This window comes from Lates calcarifer, linkage group LG13 (assembly GCF_001640805.2).
Source record: "Lates calcarifer isolate ASB-BC8 linkage group LG13, TLL_Latcal_v3, whole genome shotgun sequence".
Classification (NCBI taxonomy): domain Eukaryota; kingdom Metazoa; phylum Chordata; class Actinopteri; family Centropomidae; genus Lates; species Lates calcarifer.
The window spans coordinates 1122560-1142683 of record NC_066845.1 but is presented as its reverse complement, the minus strand read 5'-3'; the positions used below and the strand labels follow the sequence as shown (position 1 = coordinate 1142683).

The window sequence follows — 20124 nt, the reverse complement described above, 5'->3', positions numbered from 1 at the left end:
CACACAGATGGTTACACACTACAGGTACGATTACAATAGCACATAAGTAGGCACTGCTGTGACTTTGCTTGCATTGGCACAACTGGCCTCACTGTAGTAACCACTCACTCACAGGTATTATGGATTTGATACACCTGTTACCATAGCACTGCATCAACATAAATAATAAACAGAACAACAAAATGCACAAAACTGAAACGAGTTAGACACAGTCTGACCATCTCAAGCAAGAGCCTTCACAGAAAACCATCATTCACAGGTTTATAAAAAGAAAGTTTACTAAACCACAAAGATGTGGGCTCAAGTTCAGCTGTGATCACCGTCTTCTGAAATACACTTAACCTCAGTGGTTTGCTTGAGAGCAGCAAATGTTTGTTCCAAACTTTACATCTTCATGGTGAGAAATTATTTGAAATTATTATTAATAACTAATGACCACAAATGAGACCTCTCATAATCTCAAAATCCAGAGTTAAGTTTTGTGTGAAATAGCAGCAAGAATGATTAACAGTGCTTTTGCATTTTGAGCACTTCTTCTCACTGGTGTAAATTTGTGTGTAAGCATGAGAAATTTATGTTATCTGACCACCGCCTCACCAAATACCCTCTTGAACTTGAGCTTTTTTGTGATATAGTTCAAAGACACAACCACCAAACTGTGGTGCTACATTAACAAATCCAAGGTGTGGTATGCTGGTGGTCATGTGTTCCTGTGTGTGTCTTTCTTACTTCGGTAGTCTGCTTGCCATTATAGGACATCTTTTTGATGGCCACCACCTCGTTGGAGTAAGAGTTTCGTGCCTGAAAGATTGAAAATGAAAGAGGTCAGTTTATATTAAAGTCTTCAAAGTCTAAAAACCCAGGCAAAGACAGCTACCACAAACACTCATACAGTAATACTCCCACAAGGCATCACAGGACATTGTTTTGGTCCCCCAGCGATAAAGCTCTATAAAAAGAATCTGGCATCAATAAATGAGAAACTGACACACATTGATATAACACACTATGAGGAGGTAACACATTGTTCCTGATGCCTGATTAATGAGGGTAACTAGTGGTTTTCTGTTAAAAATGTTAAATACAAAAATGAACATTAAATGCCATCACAGACACATCATAGAGAGCTAGTGAAATAAATATGCACTGTACTTACAAATAACACATTTTTACAAAAACATCACCTGCACTATAATATCACCACAGAATGATACAGCAGTGAACAGATTCTGTAAATTGAAAAGAAATTAGTTTTCACTTGACAGTAATATGTACTGCTGCAAGGGTGATCCAGAAGTGAGCCAGATAAATCCCATGCATGCCAAACATCATAATGCATGCACAAAGCGACAGAGTGATACAGCAGTAACAGATTCTTACATTTGAATTTAAACAAATTTCTGCCTGATCAAAGCACTCAATGTGATTAGGGGAAGGCTGCAGGTAAGTGGTGCATGTACACTGTAGCTACAGTGAGTGTTAGAGTTATCTGTGCACATTCACATGCACATGTTAAACCAGTGGTGTTAACCTTGGGGGCATTTGACCTTAGGGACAGCTCCACTGCAGCTCAGCCTAAGCCCTTATGTCAGCTTCATCCCACTTACAAATGAACGGGAATCTCGTGTTGAGATTCAAATGGAATTATAGTGAGAGCAGGCAACAGAGTATTCCCATTTGAATTTTTTTTTTTTTTTTAGATTCATTTGATCACTATGATTGCCTGTCAGTTCATGCATAATAGCCATTCCCTTTAGTGTAGTATATAGATAGATGGCTGTGGAGAAGAGAAAAAAAATCATGTAATGCTGAAATATTAAAATACATTCAGGCTAATTGTAATGGCAGAAGAAAGGGGTTGTATCAATACACTGGAGTAGCGTGTGCTACAAGCTCTGGGTGATGGGCCTGCATACTCAACAAAGGGAATTCCCCTTGTTCTCTTCTATAATGGAGTTCTTCCTCAGTCTTCCCATGCGTTAACTATGAATGCACATATAATTGCATACATTTATTTGACTATGCATGCATGTACGGGAATAACCCAGTGAATATTCATGCATTCACAGTGGTTGTCACTACACTCTTCTGTCATGCATTTAACCTGCATTCGTCTTATACAGTATCAGTAATGCAGACATTTTACTTCTTAAATGTTAGATGGTACAACTAAATCAAAGTAGTGACTCAGTGGATCAGAGGTTTTTCCAGTGTGTCCATGAGTTTCACTGGGTGCTTAGAGATTTCTCCAAACACTGGGTTGTTTGCAGCGGCATAATTTCCACTGGGGATGCACTTTTACAATTGCACTTTTATTTTGCTTCTCTCCAGTAGTTAAAATAAATTGATAAAAATGTTGATATGCTAACATAATTCACCATGAATTTCCTCAGTGTGCTCAAAGCAATAAGCTAATGAGCAGCAGTGAGTGAATTTGCAGACCTTTTCTGCCCTGGGTTTTGATTCTCAGGCTACATGCAGGATACCCTATTTTCTGGATGGAGGTAACTGTGAATATATACTGTGCGAGATGAACACTGCAGAAGAAAAGAGAAAAGTAACAATGCCATAGCATTTCTATATACATTTTTTATTACACAGGCATGTGTCATCGTAACATGTGATTTGCTATGTATAGACATCAGTCATCAGTATTTAAGCTTTGGAAAAAATGTACACTGCCATGAAACAGTTTCATTAAAGCTGCTCTCACTAACGGCTAAAGCTAGAAGTCCACCAGTTGTAATGCAGACAGCAGAAGTGTGTCAGTGATCACAGCACTGGCAGCAGGGCAGGATTTAAACACACACTGGAGCCTGTTAGCCAGACGGACATGGGCACCAGGGCTGCTAGTGATGTATTGTTGCACGCACGTATGTGCGTGTGTATGTATGTGTGTAAATGACATGGGATAGAAGGGGACAGTAAAGCTCTGGCAGCCAAGAAAATCCTGCCCCACTATCGACAGCTTCTCTGTTTTTCTATATCAAGAGAACAGCTGTCTTAGGAGGGAAGGAGGAGGCTTATCGCCCCCAGCCGTGCATCTGGAGGGGGGGCAGAGCAGAACAGAGCAGAGCAGAGGAGAGGAGAGGAGAGGAGGGGAAACGAAGAGAGAGCAGAGAGTTGCAGCATGCTTTCAACCCCCCCTTCACGCAGCTTCAGAATCAAAGGCTTGATGAGTAATTAGTGATGATGAGATTAATAAGAAAGGCTACAGTGAAAGTGCTGAGAGGGGATATATCTCCATTTAACTGTATTCAGAGAACCATAATGCAGCTGCCTTCACTTACAACATGTGTACAAATCAGTGAATCAATAAATGAATATCTATTAACTAGTTAATAAATAAATCAAAGCCACATTCATGTAATAATAATAAGGGCTAAGAATCTGTTGCTTAGTGGCAGCATGGTATCGTTCATATACTGCCTTTTATCTAAAAACTATAAAACTCAAATGAACGAGCCAAATGAATTCCAATAAAATCACAAAATTCCAATAAATTACTCCAGTATTTCAATAACTTTCAAAAATTTTCAATCCATTCAAGTCCAGTTACATTAGATACATTTTGAAACAAAGATATGCTGGATTTGGAAATCTATTCCAAGATTGTCATCTGACATGTCCTGATAATATGGCCCTGACAACCACTTGAAGGCCTTTTTTTAGGTTTCCTTCAGACTGTGTTCCTGAATAAGCACTTACAAAGTAGACGGCACCAAAGCTGCCATGTCCGATCTCATGCAGGTCACAGAAGACATCCTCGGGGTCATCTTTGAAGAAGAGGTCGGCCAGCTCGGGGTCCTTCGGCACTCCTTTCCGTGTGGATGACGGCATTATGGGCTGGACATGGGCTAGGCGCCAGGGACCACACTCACATACACACTGCTGCTGCTGCTACCACCACCAGATGTCCACGATGGGCCCGGCATTGGCCAGCTAGACCTGGGAGACAGAACAGAGAAAAAAAACAGATGATGAGCTGACATTTTTATTGTTGTGCACTGCACTGGACAAGATTATCACATTTGTTTCCTTCAGGCCAACTACGCAGATTCTCTTCAGTTTTTCCAAACACTTACTGTTGCCAGAAAACTTGAAACTGAAACTTGAAAGTGAAAGACAATTTTTACAAGAGCCAAGTAAACAAATAATTAACCTTTTATGAATACAGTGTAGGAGAATAACTATTAAGACAATCAGAATTATGTTAACTGTCATGTAAAGTTAAATAACATGTATGCTTAAGCATTACATTACACTGGCACACACAACTTAGGTTGATACCTAAGTTTGTGTGTGTGTGTGTGTGTGTGTGTTTGTACATGTGCCTGTGTAGAGTGGGTGCATGTGTTTATATGTGTGCATGCCTTTTTCTGAGTGTTTTCATTTGTGTATCTCATGGACAGCTGATAGGTGATAAGACAGGAAAAAAGACAGTCATATGATGATGGCTAGCTGACTAGTCCTACTGCTCATCAAAGTCACAGTCACACTTGCTCATGTAAACATGTGCGTGCGCACACACGCACACACACACACACACGTAACACACTTGACAGCTGAAGCTGAGTCACTGATGCACCACTTCCACACATGCACACAGTGTAACAGTTGCCTGCATGCATGCGTGCGCGCGCACACACACACACACACACACACAAAAGTGCTGAATGTTTTGTATCACAAGGCTACAGCCAGGCTGTGAAGCGTGTACGCATCCTGGACACCCTGCTCCAGTTAGCTTCGCTGCACATGCAACACACACACATGCACACAGTCACACACTGTCTCTCTCATTCCCGTTTCCCCCTCTCTCTCTCTCCTCTTTCTGTTTACCATGAAATCTCTGTGCACATCAGCCAGATGCAGCAAGCAAATCTGGCTCCAAAGGCCAGCCCCACACAGAGCAAGCTGACATACAGGCAGAGGCAGCAAGACACACAGGCACCCAGGCCAAGACACTAAGCATCAGCATCATCCTAATCCCTTGCTCTTAAAGGGATCTAAGCCATCACACCCACTCCAAAAATATCAGTCTTAAAGGCAAAGTCCTGTACCCTCTCCTCCATGGCACCAGATATATAAAGAGGGCAGGCTCAAGCTTTGGGGGTATTACTTTAGGTACAGTATGGGAATCTAAGGCTGATTCACTGAAGACGTTGAACAGACATTAATGGGGATGTTCTGATTCAATTTATTTCTCCCAGTTTGAATATGATATTTATTTTCTCCTATACATATCTACATGTTGTATTATGTTTAGTAAAATCTACTCAATTACAGCTTTTCAGTGATTTAAAAAAAAAACAAAATGGCGAACTTTACCAAAAAGTTGTAAAATATAAGCGGTGCACAGCATTCAAAGTCTGACAGTGGCCTCCAGGTTCAGCATCATCATTTACACCATAGAAAAACAAAAAGCTCAAGGCAGTTCAAAGGCATTCTGCCAGTGCTCATGTGTTCAAGGCCTTTGTGAAGATACACTGGTTATTTGTTACTCTGTAGAGCAGAGGGAAAGAAGTGTGTCATCATTCAGGTTATAATTTTGTAAACAGCCTAGTTCCCAAGGTTTTTGGACAACAATGAAATGATGTTATGCATTCAAGTTGTGACTGCATAATTGGATAATTGGATTTATTTCTTTTCAGATTAATATCCCAAAAGTAGGTGAGAGTAGTGTGTTGGCCAAGAAAACCTCAACATGGAGATACACACTGCCTCTTTTAACCTTCTCTATATTGAAAGGTGTAGTCACAGTGCCAGCCTGCTACAAAGCTGTTATAGCATCTCAGCAGTTAGAATGGCAGCCAGTTGTACTGTAGCATCACTAAAGTCAATTTCATGGCATTAAGCTTTGATTTCTCTCCAGGAATGCTCCAAGAACATGCTTGGAGAGAACCACAGGCTGTCACATAAACAACAGGCAAGGTTTCAGTTTACCTGCTTACATAATGTGAAAGATCACATTTACAGGCATACACATGGTTGTTGCCTTAAGGCATCTGTTGGTTGTAGAGGCTTTTCTGAGAGGCATGAAACCCTTAGCTGAGACCTCCATGCCTATGACAGAGCTGTGACGAATGATCAGTGAGCTACAGAGTACAGTATAGCAATGTAACTGTATGCACTCAGCCTGTAGACTGCAGATTTATTTATATACTATTCATGGTTACTGGCAGTTCAACTAAAACCCTTTAGTTAAGCTGCCATAATCTATCAGGCTGCTGGCTTGTTTGACTTTCCTTAGATGCTTGTTCTTCAGATATCTGATCAATGGACTTTTTTTGGCACTAGATGCTATAAATTAGCTATCATACACTTAATTGGTGAAAACATGAATGGATTTCCAAAAACTGCTTAACTTTTAACACTGCAAAAAAGGAGCATAAATCATAAATTTGTGGAATTATCTTTGAAGTTCTCATGTATCCTCACTACAGCAGGATTATTGAAGCCACACTACTGTATCTGAGCCCACAGACTACTTCCAGTCAAGTAAGGTTTGATGATATTACTGAGGTAAATATATTTGATATGTGGTTTAATTAAGTTTAAGAGACAGTGCCTTGACATAAGTTCTGTTGTGATCTGTTGGTGCTGTATAAATATAAATTGACTTGACTTGAATTCAAGAGGCTAGCTATCATGGTGCTAGCTAGCTCAAATGTGATACGGTTTCTAGTTCAGTTTTCTGTTTGTACAGACTGTAGGTTATAGTTTGATTTAGCAGCTGATTGAGGAGAGTTCATCTACTCATCTAACCTGTTTCTATTAATTTATTCAGCATCAATTATAAAATATTTTACAAGTTTCCAACTTGGAATATTCCTAAAATTCCCCAGCTTAATTTACCATTGAAAGTTTAATCACAATTAATAAACGATCAGTTTATAAATTAGAAAGCATTGTTATACATCAGCATTAATTAAATTTAGCTCCACCTTGACCAACATTAAAGACAATGATTACGTAAATGCATCAATAATAACCATCTGATGATATAACACTGACAGGGACCATTCTCCATAATGAGTACTTCTACCTTTGATACTAAATACATTTTGTTACCAATACAAAAGATATTCAGTATATATTGTGTAAGGCAAAGAAATGCCAATTAATTTTCTGTTGATTTATTAGTTAATCAACTAATCATTTCAGCTTTACATAACACCAACATGATTGAAATATAAAGGGTCTGAACTCATCCATTTTCATGTTTATGTCCATTGTATTAGTTTGTGCTTGTGTGCATGTTGTTGCCTGTATTTCTTTCTGTGTGTTTCATTGTGTGCATTGTGTGTTTTATATCTGTTTACCTACAATAGGAACTTCGTGTGTGTCCATGTGCATAAGTGAATCTGTGTTATGTGTCTGTGTCTCCTGGTTGCATCAGCCCTGTCTGTCTCTCATCTCTCCTGCTTGAGCGCTCCAGATAGCTGCTGAAATAAAGCCTGACACAACCCCCATCTGAACCTGCACCCCATTGAAAACACACACACACACACACACACACACACACACACACACACAAACACACACCATGAGTGTGCACATACACGCATAGTATGCCTATGTTGCTTTCAATAATAGAAAATGAGAGTATGAGAATAAAAAGGTTCCAAAATAATAGAGAAAAACAATAAAGAAATAAAGAGTAAGAAACCTGGAGAGAGTGGGAGTGAGTGAGAGAGAGAGAGAGAGAGAGGAGAGAGAGAGAGAGAGAGAGGAGAGAGAGAGAGAGAGAAGATCTGAGAGATGGATAAAAAGGGAAACAGCCCTACTAAAAGTAAGCACACAGCTTTACCCCGTGTGACGGAGGTTTGAAAGCTCTAAACCACAATGATGGAGAGGCAGTAGATGAGTAAAAAGCAGATAAAAATGGAGCAAATGAACACTGAAGTCATGTGATCACTCTGGAGACTGCACACCTCCCTCTCACCCCTCCTTTTCACTCTTCCTCCTCCTCTTCCTCCTCTCTTAAGATGTGTGAAGTGATGCAATGTGGCAACAACAGGTTGTAACACAGGGGGCTTGGTAAAGCTGTTACTAGTCCAGCAAAGCCCAGTGTTTGGACAGTAAGCCTTGTTTGTGTTGTGTGTGTGTGTGTGTGTGTGTGTGTGTGTGTGGTGTGTGTGTGTGTGTGTGTGGTTACTATGGATCTATGAATGGTATTGTGCTAAGAGAGAGCTGATTAGGCAAATGGCTTAGACAGATTAAACGCTTCATGTGTTTGAGTGTGAATTTTTTCTACATGCACACTTCTACACACTGCTGCATGACGCTGTACTTATATGTAGGTGTGCAACAGTGTGTATGCTCAGGGATACCACATGCTTTACACGCATGCACTGGCATTTGAGTAAATGAGACGGTGTGTGTGGGTTACTGTGGGCGTGTGTAATGTGACTAAAATATCTGCTGTATACAAAAAACTATGTATATATCATAAAATAAATTGTATGTAGAGGGGATTATATGGTTTATGCTAATCTGGACCACACACAGACAGCCACACACACAAACACAGCTGAAAACACTGTAGGATTCAACAATAAAATAAAAAGGTTTTTGCACTGAAAGTTTTGACAGTTGATATCTTTTGACAATTTCTTGATCAAGAATTTTCAAAATATGAAAAGAACTTTGTGTTTTTAATCTGCCAGCATTCAAAACAGGCATCAAGAGTGACTCACCACTGACTGGCTGATATCCAATATTTCACAAAGGCTACTCCAATTGATTTTGAAGTCGGTAAAAACAATCTAACACGTGATCTAAAGTATTGGTACTGGTACTTCTCCAGTGGTTGTACTTGTACATGAACACATGCAAGCATACATATGTTACTGTAGGCCAAAGTTCAACATGCACAAGATACACACAAACAGAAACACACAAACAAATATATACACCCTCCCACCCCCAGGTCCCCTGCTGGTGTTGCTATGACTAATTGATGTACCAACATGTTATTGTAAGTCCATCAGGCTGGTGGATATGGCTCTACTGTATACCATGTGCTGCAACAGTCGTATTGAAATGGGGCACCACACTGTCTGCTCTTTGCCAATTATGTACAAGAATAGGATATATATATATATGCCACTGATCAAGAATACTGGTTCACAGTACTGACTTCATTTGATACAGAGGATTGAAAACAAGATCACAATATTTTTAACTAAAACCAAGTCCACGTTAACTGACATGTTGTGCAAAAAAACACAGTGAAGATTTATTTTTGTAAGTGCAAGATCACAAGAATTAACTGGGATAGCACATACAAGAAATAATAGAAAATAATAGAACATCACATGACATTGTATATAGACAATATGGATGCATGTGCCACATGATCATATCCCTTCTGAGATGTGTAAAGATAAAGGTTAATGGAAAACAACTTGACAGAAACTCCAAGTTTCTTCAGCTGCTGACACTTGCAAAGTGACTTTATCTGGTTCCCTCCCTGTCTTATCCTACATTCATTCCTTCAGTGTCCTCTCTTATATCCTCCAACTCTTTAACACTTTGTCTTCAATTCTCTTTGTTACTGCCTTCTCTTTTATAACTCCTTTAAAAAAGAAAAGCTTTGACAAGGAAGAAAACATGAATTTCTTATCATTCATTTTACGGCATTGTCTCCTGGGTTTGCCAGTATTCAAAATAAACTCTTATCTTGTGAACTCCTAACTCTTCTGAGGTTGTGTGTGTCTGTGCATGTGTGTACTGTAGGAAAATATATGTGTTCCTGTTAAATTACAGCAGTGCTTGTGCACATGTGTCTGTATTTATATATATACATGTTCATATGGTGTGTGAAAATAAATTTGCGCTGTAACACTAGTGGGAGCACACTAGTGTCCATATGTGTGTGTCAGTCTAAGTGTGTGTGTATGTGCTTGTATAGCCAAGTTTAGCGGCTTACTGGCCCCCCTCCCGGCTTTAGGCAGGAACAGGAATTAGGCAGACTGTGGGAATTCGTACTGGAATTCAAATCACCAGCTCTAATCAGAAACGGAAAAAAGAATGGGTAAATCTGCCAAACTGTGTGTTGAGACACTGTGTGAAGGATAGTGCATGTGTGCGTGTGTCTAAGACAGAGGGAATAAGAATTACGTAAAGATCCCATTTCCTTTAATCTATCATAACGTTACAGAAAGTAGACTTAGAGCTTTGGAGTGGAGTGTGTTTTCTGTGTGAAGGTGCACATGTATGTATGAGTGAGAAGAAGCCTGGATCATACACTCACTCAAAGGAAAAAAAAAAAAAGAAAATCACTGCATTTCAGTTAATTATGTCTAATAAAAAGTTAAAAAGTAAAGCAGACAGAGCCTCACATCTCACCAGAGCACTGGGTCCCATGAGAGTACTGTATGCGTATGTGTGACGTCTACATGCATGTGCATGCCTCCTGCATGACATTAAATGGGTCAGCCTCGTTATGAATAATATAGAAGCCTATTTAAATGCACAGTGCAGAGTTGTATGGTGATGATGACTAGCCAATTTGAGGGCTGTGATAAGGTTGTTTCTTATCAGTGGAAAATCGGAGTGTTTTTTCCTCCTGTGAAGTGCAAGTCAATACACGTGGCCATGTATGGACAGAGTAGTCATCATGCACCACAACCTTATAACACAATAGTTGAATTCAAATGTCAGTCCTCCATGTCGAAACCTTGTGGACCTCAGTCAGGTACTGTGACATCACGTCATTATGTCAAGTTTATTTAATATTTTTATGAAAGGTATCCACACTCATAATTTGTGCAAACTGTAAGAAGAGTTTGGTTTTAGTGTTTTTAGTGTACTAAAAATAAGATGACAGCTACCAGTTACCTGAGAGTGACTTGCGGTGGACATCAACATCATCTCCATTTGTCACTTTCAAGAACAGTACCACTCCCTTCAAGTCATACCATGACTTTAACAGGAATACAACAGCATGGCAAACTGTCAGCCATCACAAAGAGGAAGATGTCAACCAAGCATATTTTGTTGTGTCTCCACTCCCCTACAAACTTTCTTGACTTTCTTGTGGAATTAGACACCACGAGCCAGCCTGAGCTTCACAAACCCTCATGCTTACTAGTCTAGAATCGGTTCACTAGAAATCAGCCTTTGCCTTGCCTCCAGTAGCGTTCTGTAACCCAAATTGTTCCCCTCTACCACACCCAATCCCCTCAAGCTCTTTTCGCGCTCAGGGTGTGATTCAGCAGCAACATTTGCCCACAGCACAGAATGTACACTTTAACACACGCCTGACTTTCCACTGAATCCAATTATTGGTGTTGGCTCTCTACTGTGCGATGATGATGAGCTGACAGAGGGGTTTACATTATTGCCCAATTCACCAAAGACTCCAAACCACAGACAAACCTCAGACTTCCCTCAATCACTACAGCTTTGAGATGCCTGAACAAGACAACTTTCTTTCAGTAACATTATCATTATACCATTATCATTACCATATTAGTCTTTTAACAAACACAAACACAATGACAGTCTGACTTAGATATAGTCAGTCACTAAACTGATCTAGGCTACCAGGCTTCCGGTTTTAAGTACCTCACTTTTTTGTGCAAGCTGCCAAACAAGCAACCTCAAACTGTTACAGTGCAGAAATCCCCACACACAGAAATTCACAGTTGTATGTACATGTGTATACCCACACATAGGTGACTTGAGAAAGTTATGGTATATGCCAGAGAAACTTTTCTGCCTCACAGACTCAGCTTTAATTCAGTGTGACAGAGAGTTGGTTAGCTGTTATGGATGTCAGTGAGCCATCAGGGCAGCAAGCTTTCATTACAAGGCAAACAAGACCCGGTTTACAGTCAGCTGATGTCTGAGCTGGCTGTCCAACTGCAACACAAAGGGGATTTTGACACACGCATACACACACAAATGTCTTGACATGACTGTACAAACATGACTGTTTGTACAAAGAGTGAAACAGAATGACCTGCAGGGCAACCTCAGTGAGACAGGTCAATAAATCACCTGTATGGCCTGTCAGATATTTTGTGTTATTAACTTCCATCCTGGAAGTTAAAATAAAATTCAAGAAGTTGTGTTTTACAAATCACACATAATACATGATGGAGTGGCCTAATATAGAAAAAAATTGACAAAAGACTCAAACCTACCTGTAGGAAATGTGTAAAGGGGGTGTCAGACCAGCCTCTGTCTTCCTCTCCTTCTCCTTTCTCTCCTCAGTTTAAGTCCAGAGTTGACTTTCTGCCAACTTTCCTCATGACTGGAATAAAACAGTACCTGAGAAAAGAGAATTGAATGAACAAAAGAAAGGTTAGATGGTTAAATTAAGATTAAATGAGTAAATGTAAGTTAATTACATTAGAAAACTGTGCCTGTCGTAATGTGACTAGAGCTGAAATGATAATAGAGCAACATGGATTAATCATTTAAGTCAGTTTTTGGCAAAACTGTTAAAGATTCATTGGTTCCAACACATGCAGAGCTCTTGTTTTCTTCTCTGATGGTAAATACCTGTGGGCTTTGGACAAATCTGCATTATTCACTATTTTCTGACATTTTATACATCAAGCATTTATTAGATTGATTGAAAAAATTTGTTTGATCTATAATGAAAATCATCGCTAGCTGTAACCACTATAGCATGACACTATGAAATACAGGGTCTATTTTTAAATATGTCTCTTTCATTCCTGTGACTTCTTGACACTGATGATGATCTGATACACTTTGTGGCTGACTGCAACTTCTGCAAACACCTGCACGACAAAGTAAAGTTTGTCTTTCCTTCCCTCTTTACAGAGATAGTACTCAACACGGGACGACTGCTGACAAGACTAGCAGCCTCTGCAAACATCTGCACTGCAATTTATACATTTATATCACATGCCATGAGTCAGATTTTATAAGATATTTGCAGGACTACTTTATAGTACAAAGGGTTGCTGCTTTGCAGCTCATAAAACACGAGTGGAGCAAAAGGACAGTGATGTTCTTCCAGTATAAACAGAGGTAGAGCTTTCAAATTTCCACACAACAGCAGATGGTGGAATGACTTAACGGCCAATGAAAATATCTAAAATGATTGTCAGTTATTATCTTCTCAACAACTCCATGATCTTTTATCAGCTTTCATCAGGGAAGATACAATATAATCTTAATTCTTAGAGACATTGTCATAGTATCATCAGTGTGAGATAAAGGAGGTTAGGTATCACTGTATTTTGTATACATTTAATATAATAACATAGCAACCATCTTTATGTTAATAGATTTTCTACATCTGTTTGTCCATATTCAGGGGCAAAGAAAGCCTGATGTCTATCCAAGAATGCATTGGGATGATGGTATCTCAAACTAAATGTTTTTGCACTTTAAACAAGGGAAGTGCCTCTTTCAGGCTGAACACATTCTCTTTCTCCTTCTTTCAAATACATGTGTTCAAGGACACTACGCATGGCGCTGTGGACAAACATGAGCTTTCACACACCCACAAGCAAGCACAAATACAATATTTTGCTTTCTCCCACACATACACACACACAATGTCACACACGCAGTATACCCACAAATACACATCAAATCTGAGCGAGCTGTTCTGACAGCAGAGCGCTGCCAGCTACTAGACTGCGTTTCATTATGACAAGCAGTTGGTGCAGCATCTATAGCATTACTGCTGACCATAACCTGACCCCTCTACCGTGTACATTGTGATTTACAAGGCCAGAACACAATAAAACCAACTGTTGTCTAGAAGCAGTCGGACAGTCAGGAAGTACGGTAGATCCATTATTCAGAACATAAATGACCCTGTGGCCTTTGCTTTGAGCTATTAATTCCTGCGTGGAATCAAACTGGAACGACTCCTTTCTTCTTCTTCTTCTTCTTCTTCTTCTTCTACCATTTTATCCATATTTTACTGTGCTCTTGTTTTATTGGTTTGACCCTCCAAACCTACTCCTCCTGCTTTTTGATCGGGCCGAGCGGAAGACTGGGTGCTCAGAGGAACCGCATTCAATAATAAAAGGAGAGGATGGAGGGATGAGAGAAGATGGATAAAAATGTATTGTGCCCCTTCTGAGTGTCCCTGAATGATTTATAACACAAACTGACGCTTGCATGAGCCTCTGGGAAAGTTGTGGCTGCACTTCGCCTGCTCCTCGCTCACTCCACCCTGCTTGGCATTTGTGACCAACCAACAACAGAAAGACATAAATAGATGGAGGGAAAGAGTGAGAAAAGAATGTGTTTTTTTCTTTTACTCAAGTCCATCTTCAAGAGGCCTTTAGATTCATTTTATTTCAAGGATACAATCTGAATTTCATTTATTTTATATTCTATTTTAGGAATAATGCATCGACTGGATGGCATTTTTAATTTTGTTGTACATGTGACAATGACCAAACAAGTTATTCTGATTCTGAACATAATCTACTTTCAGGGTTGCAACTAATGATTATCGATTAGCAATTATTTTCTTTATTGATTGATTAATTGTTTAGTTTAGAAATGCCATAAAAAAATGAAAAAAAGGCCCATCACAAGTATCCAGAACTCAAGGTTTCCAACCTTCAAATGCCTTATTTTCGCAGACCTATGATCTGAAAACCAAAACAATTTCCAATGATATAAAACAGAGAAAAGCTGCAAACCCTCACATCTGAGATCCTAGAGGTAAGAAATAAAATCTAGTTTTTGGTGAAATGTCATAAAAGTCTCTTTCACCTCTTAAAGATGTAAATGCACCTGGTACAAGCCAGGAATATATCCTTACCTACTTAATTTTTAACATAATATTGTCTCCTGAGGATATCACAGTAAAAATTATTTTAAAAACATGCCGTTTTACAGCTGAGCACATGATTTGCAGTTGCTAAACTAAGTCATTGCAAAGGAATCAAGAGTAATTATTAACAGCTTTGCTAAATAATTGAGAACTGAAACTTTGTTTTATAAATACTGTCCATTCTATATGCACATATGCTGTGAGTGGGACAAAAGCAGAAAGCGAGGCCACATTAAATAAATAAAACCAGGTCAACTGGTGCAGTGGCCGAGTGGTTAAGAGGAATACCATATATTCACTGCAATGTCAACTAAGGTCTGTGTCTGTGTATGTGTGTGTGTGTGTGTGTGTGTGTGTGTGTGTGTGTGTGTGTGTAACTGTTGTTGTGTTTGAGGAGACCAGGTTACAAAGGTCACAGGGCCAGCTGAGGTTCAGAGGTTCTGAGTGTGATAAACAGTAAAGACATGAAAAGCGATGAGAGAAAAATAAGAAGAGTGAGATGGAGGAAAGCAAAGAGAGAGATCTATTTTTCTGATCCACACATCGATTCTATGCCTTGCTTATGTATTCTTTGGTTAATAAGAAGCTAGAAGACAGAAAAAACAGATACTATTTGTGTTTTTTGCTATCCTTGAGTGTAGATACTTTTCTGGAGCCAGATCATTGTAGCAAATTCTTACTTCTTCTAAGGTGTGTAGGGTTAAGGTCAGGCAACGTAGGCTCTAACAAATTAAGTAAGATAAATGTCACACCATCCCTGACAGACTGTACCACAGGCTTCCTGACAAAGTTCGTTGATGCACTGGCTACTGATCAAAATCCTGATCTTCAACTCCTACTATCCATTCCTCCTGTTACATGACACACGCTGTGAAATGAATCACAAATCCTGACTCACGAGCCGTCAATTTCTGAGGCACAATTTGGCCGAACAAGACTGTTTCGACAACCCTGTATTGCATTTCTGTTCTTGGGCAAAACAATCCAATGCAACAGCTTTCAGAGGGATTGGCCAAGCAATTCATCAAGCTGGATGTGATATCGGGTATCAAACAAGGACTTTGGCCAAGTTCGGGCCTCTTCCTCTTTCAGTTTTTCAAGACGTCATATATCTATGGCCCCATTCATACCTAATCACGAGTGGACTGCTCTAAGTAAAGGTGTGAATGCACACAAGTCATCTGTTAAAAACAATACCACATTTCATCTTCAAACAGAGATGATGTACAGGTTTATTTGCATATAGAACAGTGGGGTGAAATCCAATCCAAATGGTCATTCAGGACATATGTAGAGATGCATTCTAATATCAGGTGTGAACTGACTACTCTGAGATGTCCCTTTGTTGTCAGATCACCTAGGAACTATATTAATGCCAGATATGAACATCACATGATGACCTAAGTTCCTGGATGGAAACCTAGGGAATTTTGAATAAAGGGTGTGAGATCCCCTTCGTCAGCAGCCTGTGAATTAATGTGCACAATTAAAGCACTACAAACAAACAACTAGTAATAATATTTCATCTGTCTTTACTTTACTTTGAGCCCTGATTAGCCTGAATTTAATCAATGATAATGAGACTCAAGTGTGCACAAATTCAACACTTGATGAATCCCAGAGTGGCTGATGATGACTAAGGTGGGCTTTTGATGAGTCATGCTGGAGGTTGGTAGTTGTGCTTTAAATCACATGCCCCATAGTGAAATACTGCTTTAAATAGAGCTGAGACAACCAAATATGAGGCGAGTTCCACAATATACAAAATTCTCCCAGGATGAAAATAAACTAATCCAGTGAGATAGAAAGAAACTAAACATTATGTCCTGATTATCCTGCCAGGGCGGCATGGTGTGGATTTTTATAGCAGTGACTCATTTTCACAGAGTGAAGAATACACACACATTCACTCACACACACACACACACACACACTCATACATACATACTCTTCGCTCTAAAGCAGGATTTGGAGACTTCGGGGCAGCTCTCATCTCAAGAGCTTAGTGACACCATTGAGACATGCATGCATACAAACACACATATACACACCCACACCAAAGACTGTTACCTTCTCAGATTAGCTTTAAGGCTAATGCCAACATAAATGTGGGTGTTGGTGGATTGAGGGACAAATATGAGACAAATAAGTGGCCTATCCACCAACTTAAAACCCTTTTGTTGCCTTGAAGCAACAACAGCCCAAAACCATACAGTGGCTACTCTACTTATGTAGTTGATGTTCAAAATCTTAACTTTGCACCAATGACCTTTTATGGACCTCATTTTGCTAGAGCACTCTGGGGATGAAGAGCTGATCCTAGATGAGCTTGTGTGCCTGCAGAGACAACAAATGTAATAAGTATCTTTATCAGTAACAGGTTTTTGTCTTTCCAAGCACTAGATGGGAAAGTGTGGATGACTTCTGAGCAGTGATCTCCCTTGAACAAGTCATCCAACTGGTCAAAAGCACAAATGCAATTAAGCTGAGCAGCTACACCACACACATTCACGTGTATTCAACTTGTAATGTGACTGGACGCTGTTTGAATATTAGGAGTGTTGGCATGTTTAAATGTTCATTTATTTATTGCAACAACTGTCATCAAAAAAAAAAAAAAAACAGTCAAAAGCTTTCAACCTCAATTAAATGAATGTCAAAAGTGCATAGTGCAACAATCCTCCCCTCCGCAGACATGTCCATTAAAGTAGATTAGCTCTCAATCGTGCCAAGCCAGATCATTCACACTTCTGGCGAAGCAGAAGACAGCAGCTCCAGTTTTTGCCCTAAAGCTTTAGGTCAATATCAGTCTTAATCTCCATATTGATGTAGGAAAGTCACATGCAATGATGCAGACTTACAGGGTATTATAATAGGAATAGCACACACACAACCACAACACTGAAACCTTCACACGTGAGAAAATTTTTCATACAATTCCCCCCCCCCTTGCACATGTCCATATATAGGATCTGTGTGTAAAGTGGCAGCTATGCAATATTAACTTAGCCTAAGGCATTTGTAGGGTGTTTGGCCAAGGGCCAGGGGCTGTGGGGTAAAGATGATCTCTCTCCATTATGGAAGGCTGGAATGTGGTACAATTATGGCACTGACAATATAGAAACTTTTACTTATAGTTTTATCACTCACACACAAACACATATCTGCATACATGCACATGCAACATTTTGGAGGTACTATAGATTTCTCTGCAGAGAATTCACAAGGTTCCTGCTGAAGCTGAAGCTTAATTGCTTACCAGTTTCCTTTAAGAGTCTGCAAGGGTGCAGTTATGTGGCTTTCACACAGGGCATGATCATGTCGCCCCACTCAAATTAAAATCATTCTTTCAGATAAACTGCAATGCATTTATCTCAGTGCCATGAGGATCACCAATGGTGAGAAAACAGACAAAGATAACTGTAGCAAAATTAAAATCTCTCTAAGTGTGTATGTGGTTCTCTTTGAGGAGACTGACAACCTAGGACCACTGGACAAGACCTTGTTATTATTTTCAGTTGCCTTGGAATACTTTCTATTCTCAAAGCTACAAAAGTCCTCTCTTCCAATCTGGAGGCTGGAAAAAAAATTTCACAGTGCCTCAACCTCCCCAAATATACAGTGAAGACTGAGATCTTTTCATCTGTATTGAGGGCAAGCATTGAGCAAATATGTATGCTATCTGAAAGAGCCGTCAGTAAAAGTATAACAGTTTGCCTTGTGCATTGGATATATCTGTACCTGTGAAAAGGTAACAAAAGATACAAATATTCACACATATGCAAGCACAGACACACACACACTTACACACCGCCACACAAAAACCATCCCTCATTCAGTGTGAAAGCTTTTATAGAGCAATCCCATGAATCCAGAGGGGTCGGGGTGTGTGTCTGTCCCTCCGGAGCAAAGCCTGGAGTATTCTCTATTAAAGCCATTCATCCTGTCTGGCAACTATCTGTGTTAGCGCCTTTTCAGTTGAGCTTTTTTTTTTTTTTTTTTTTTTAAACCTGGTCAATAGTGTGTGTGGTCTACTATCTTGCTTTTTCCAAACCCACATAGTCTTTCACACACACTCACATACACAAAATCAATCTCTGTCTTTTTTTCCCGAACCCCTCCCCCTTAAATATATACAAACAACACACACACACACACACACACACACACACACACACACACACTGAATGAAACAAGAACAAACACTAAGTACAGTGTCACATGAGCGCCGTCACCATGCTGTTAAATTATTCAACAGTCCCTCACAGACAATTTTGCACATCAGAGAAAGTGAGGGAGGAGGAGCAGGGGGTTGTTCATGGGAACCACTGGCGAGGATTGAGTGTTATAAAGATCAACAGGTTACACGCACACACATACACAGAACAGGAGAAAGGGCTGAAGAGCTGGAGAGCAGCACCTCTAACTATGGAAGCTGCAATTTAACCAAACCAGGAAATCAGATCCTTTTTCTTGTTTGAAGTAAGAATACTCCACATCCTTTTACTTGGCATACCCTGTAATCCACTATAACCACAGACCTGACAGTGATTGTTTTAACCCTTCCACTGTTGTTTTTTCAAGGGCACTGGAGTGGACCTGCCAAGGTGACGCCCAGGAATAGCCACAAATACACATAAAGCAAGACGTGTAAACACATTCCTCACAATTTTAATTTTAGCTTGTTTTTTTAAACTATTTTTTTTACAAATGCATGTAAACCACCTTTAACAAAATGGTGAATTTGTTCACCAATACCATACATAATAGATAAATTGATAAATGTTTAAGTTTTATTGGCCACACAGATTTGTTGTTGAATGGAGACTATAAAGAGCTAGGAATTGGGAAAACAGAAAAGACAACCAGGATACATTTGATCAACCATCTGGACGAAATGCTATAAAAAGGGGAGTAAATTAACTGAACCGTGATCACAAACACATGCACACCTTTGTCCCACCTTTAGTGAGCTAAAATAGTTATATTTTTATGATCCAATGTTAGATAAAGACAGCAATAGTAAATGAAGATAGCGAGTATGTATTTCCATTTTGTCTTGAAAAATAGAGCATGTATAAGCTTATTATGCTGTAAAACTGCTTCAAATATTTAAAAATGCCATGGCCCTGATAAGTAAAACTAAAGATTTGTTTCCTATCTCATTTATTGCTGAAAAATCTGATTTTTAAGATCTAAACAAAGCTGATTTAAATCAAGACTTTCTGTATTAAAATAGAAATGTATCATTTAGGAACTGGTATTGAAAGGCAATTTACAGATACTGGTACCAGTGTCAAAACCTTTTGAATGATAGTCAAACCCACCTACTA

General features: G+C 39.4%; 1 protein-coding gene across 3 annotated transcripts in view; it reads right to left on the bottom strand.

The window, feature by feature from the left end:
• taok3a (TAO kinase 3a) overlaps positions 1-20124 on the bottom strand; it is a 64582-nt gene that overhangs the window by 28618 nt on the left and 15840 nt on the right. For 2 of the 3 annotated variants that reach the window (XM_018703938.2, XM_018704002.2), the window contains exons 2-4: positions 12159-12285; positions 3709-3948; positions 730-801 (exon numbers count right to left, since the gene is read on the bottom strand). In XM_018703938.2, coding sequence (XP_018559454.1) covers positions 730-801; positions 3709-3840 — 204 coding nt within the window. In that variant the 5' untranslated portion in view covers positions 3841-3948; positions 12159-12285. Of the gene's footprint in view, positions 1-729; positions 802-3708; positions 3949-12158; positions 12286-17060; positions 17129-20124 lie in introns of all 3 variants that reach the window. The other variant, XM_051074882.1, reaches the window with a different exon arrangement.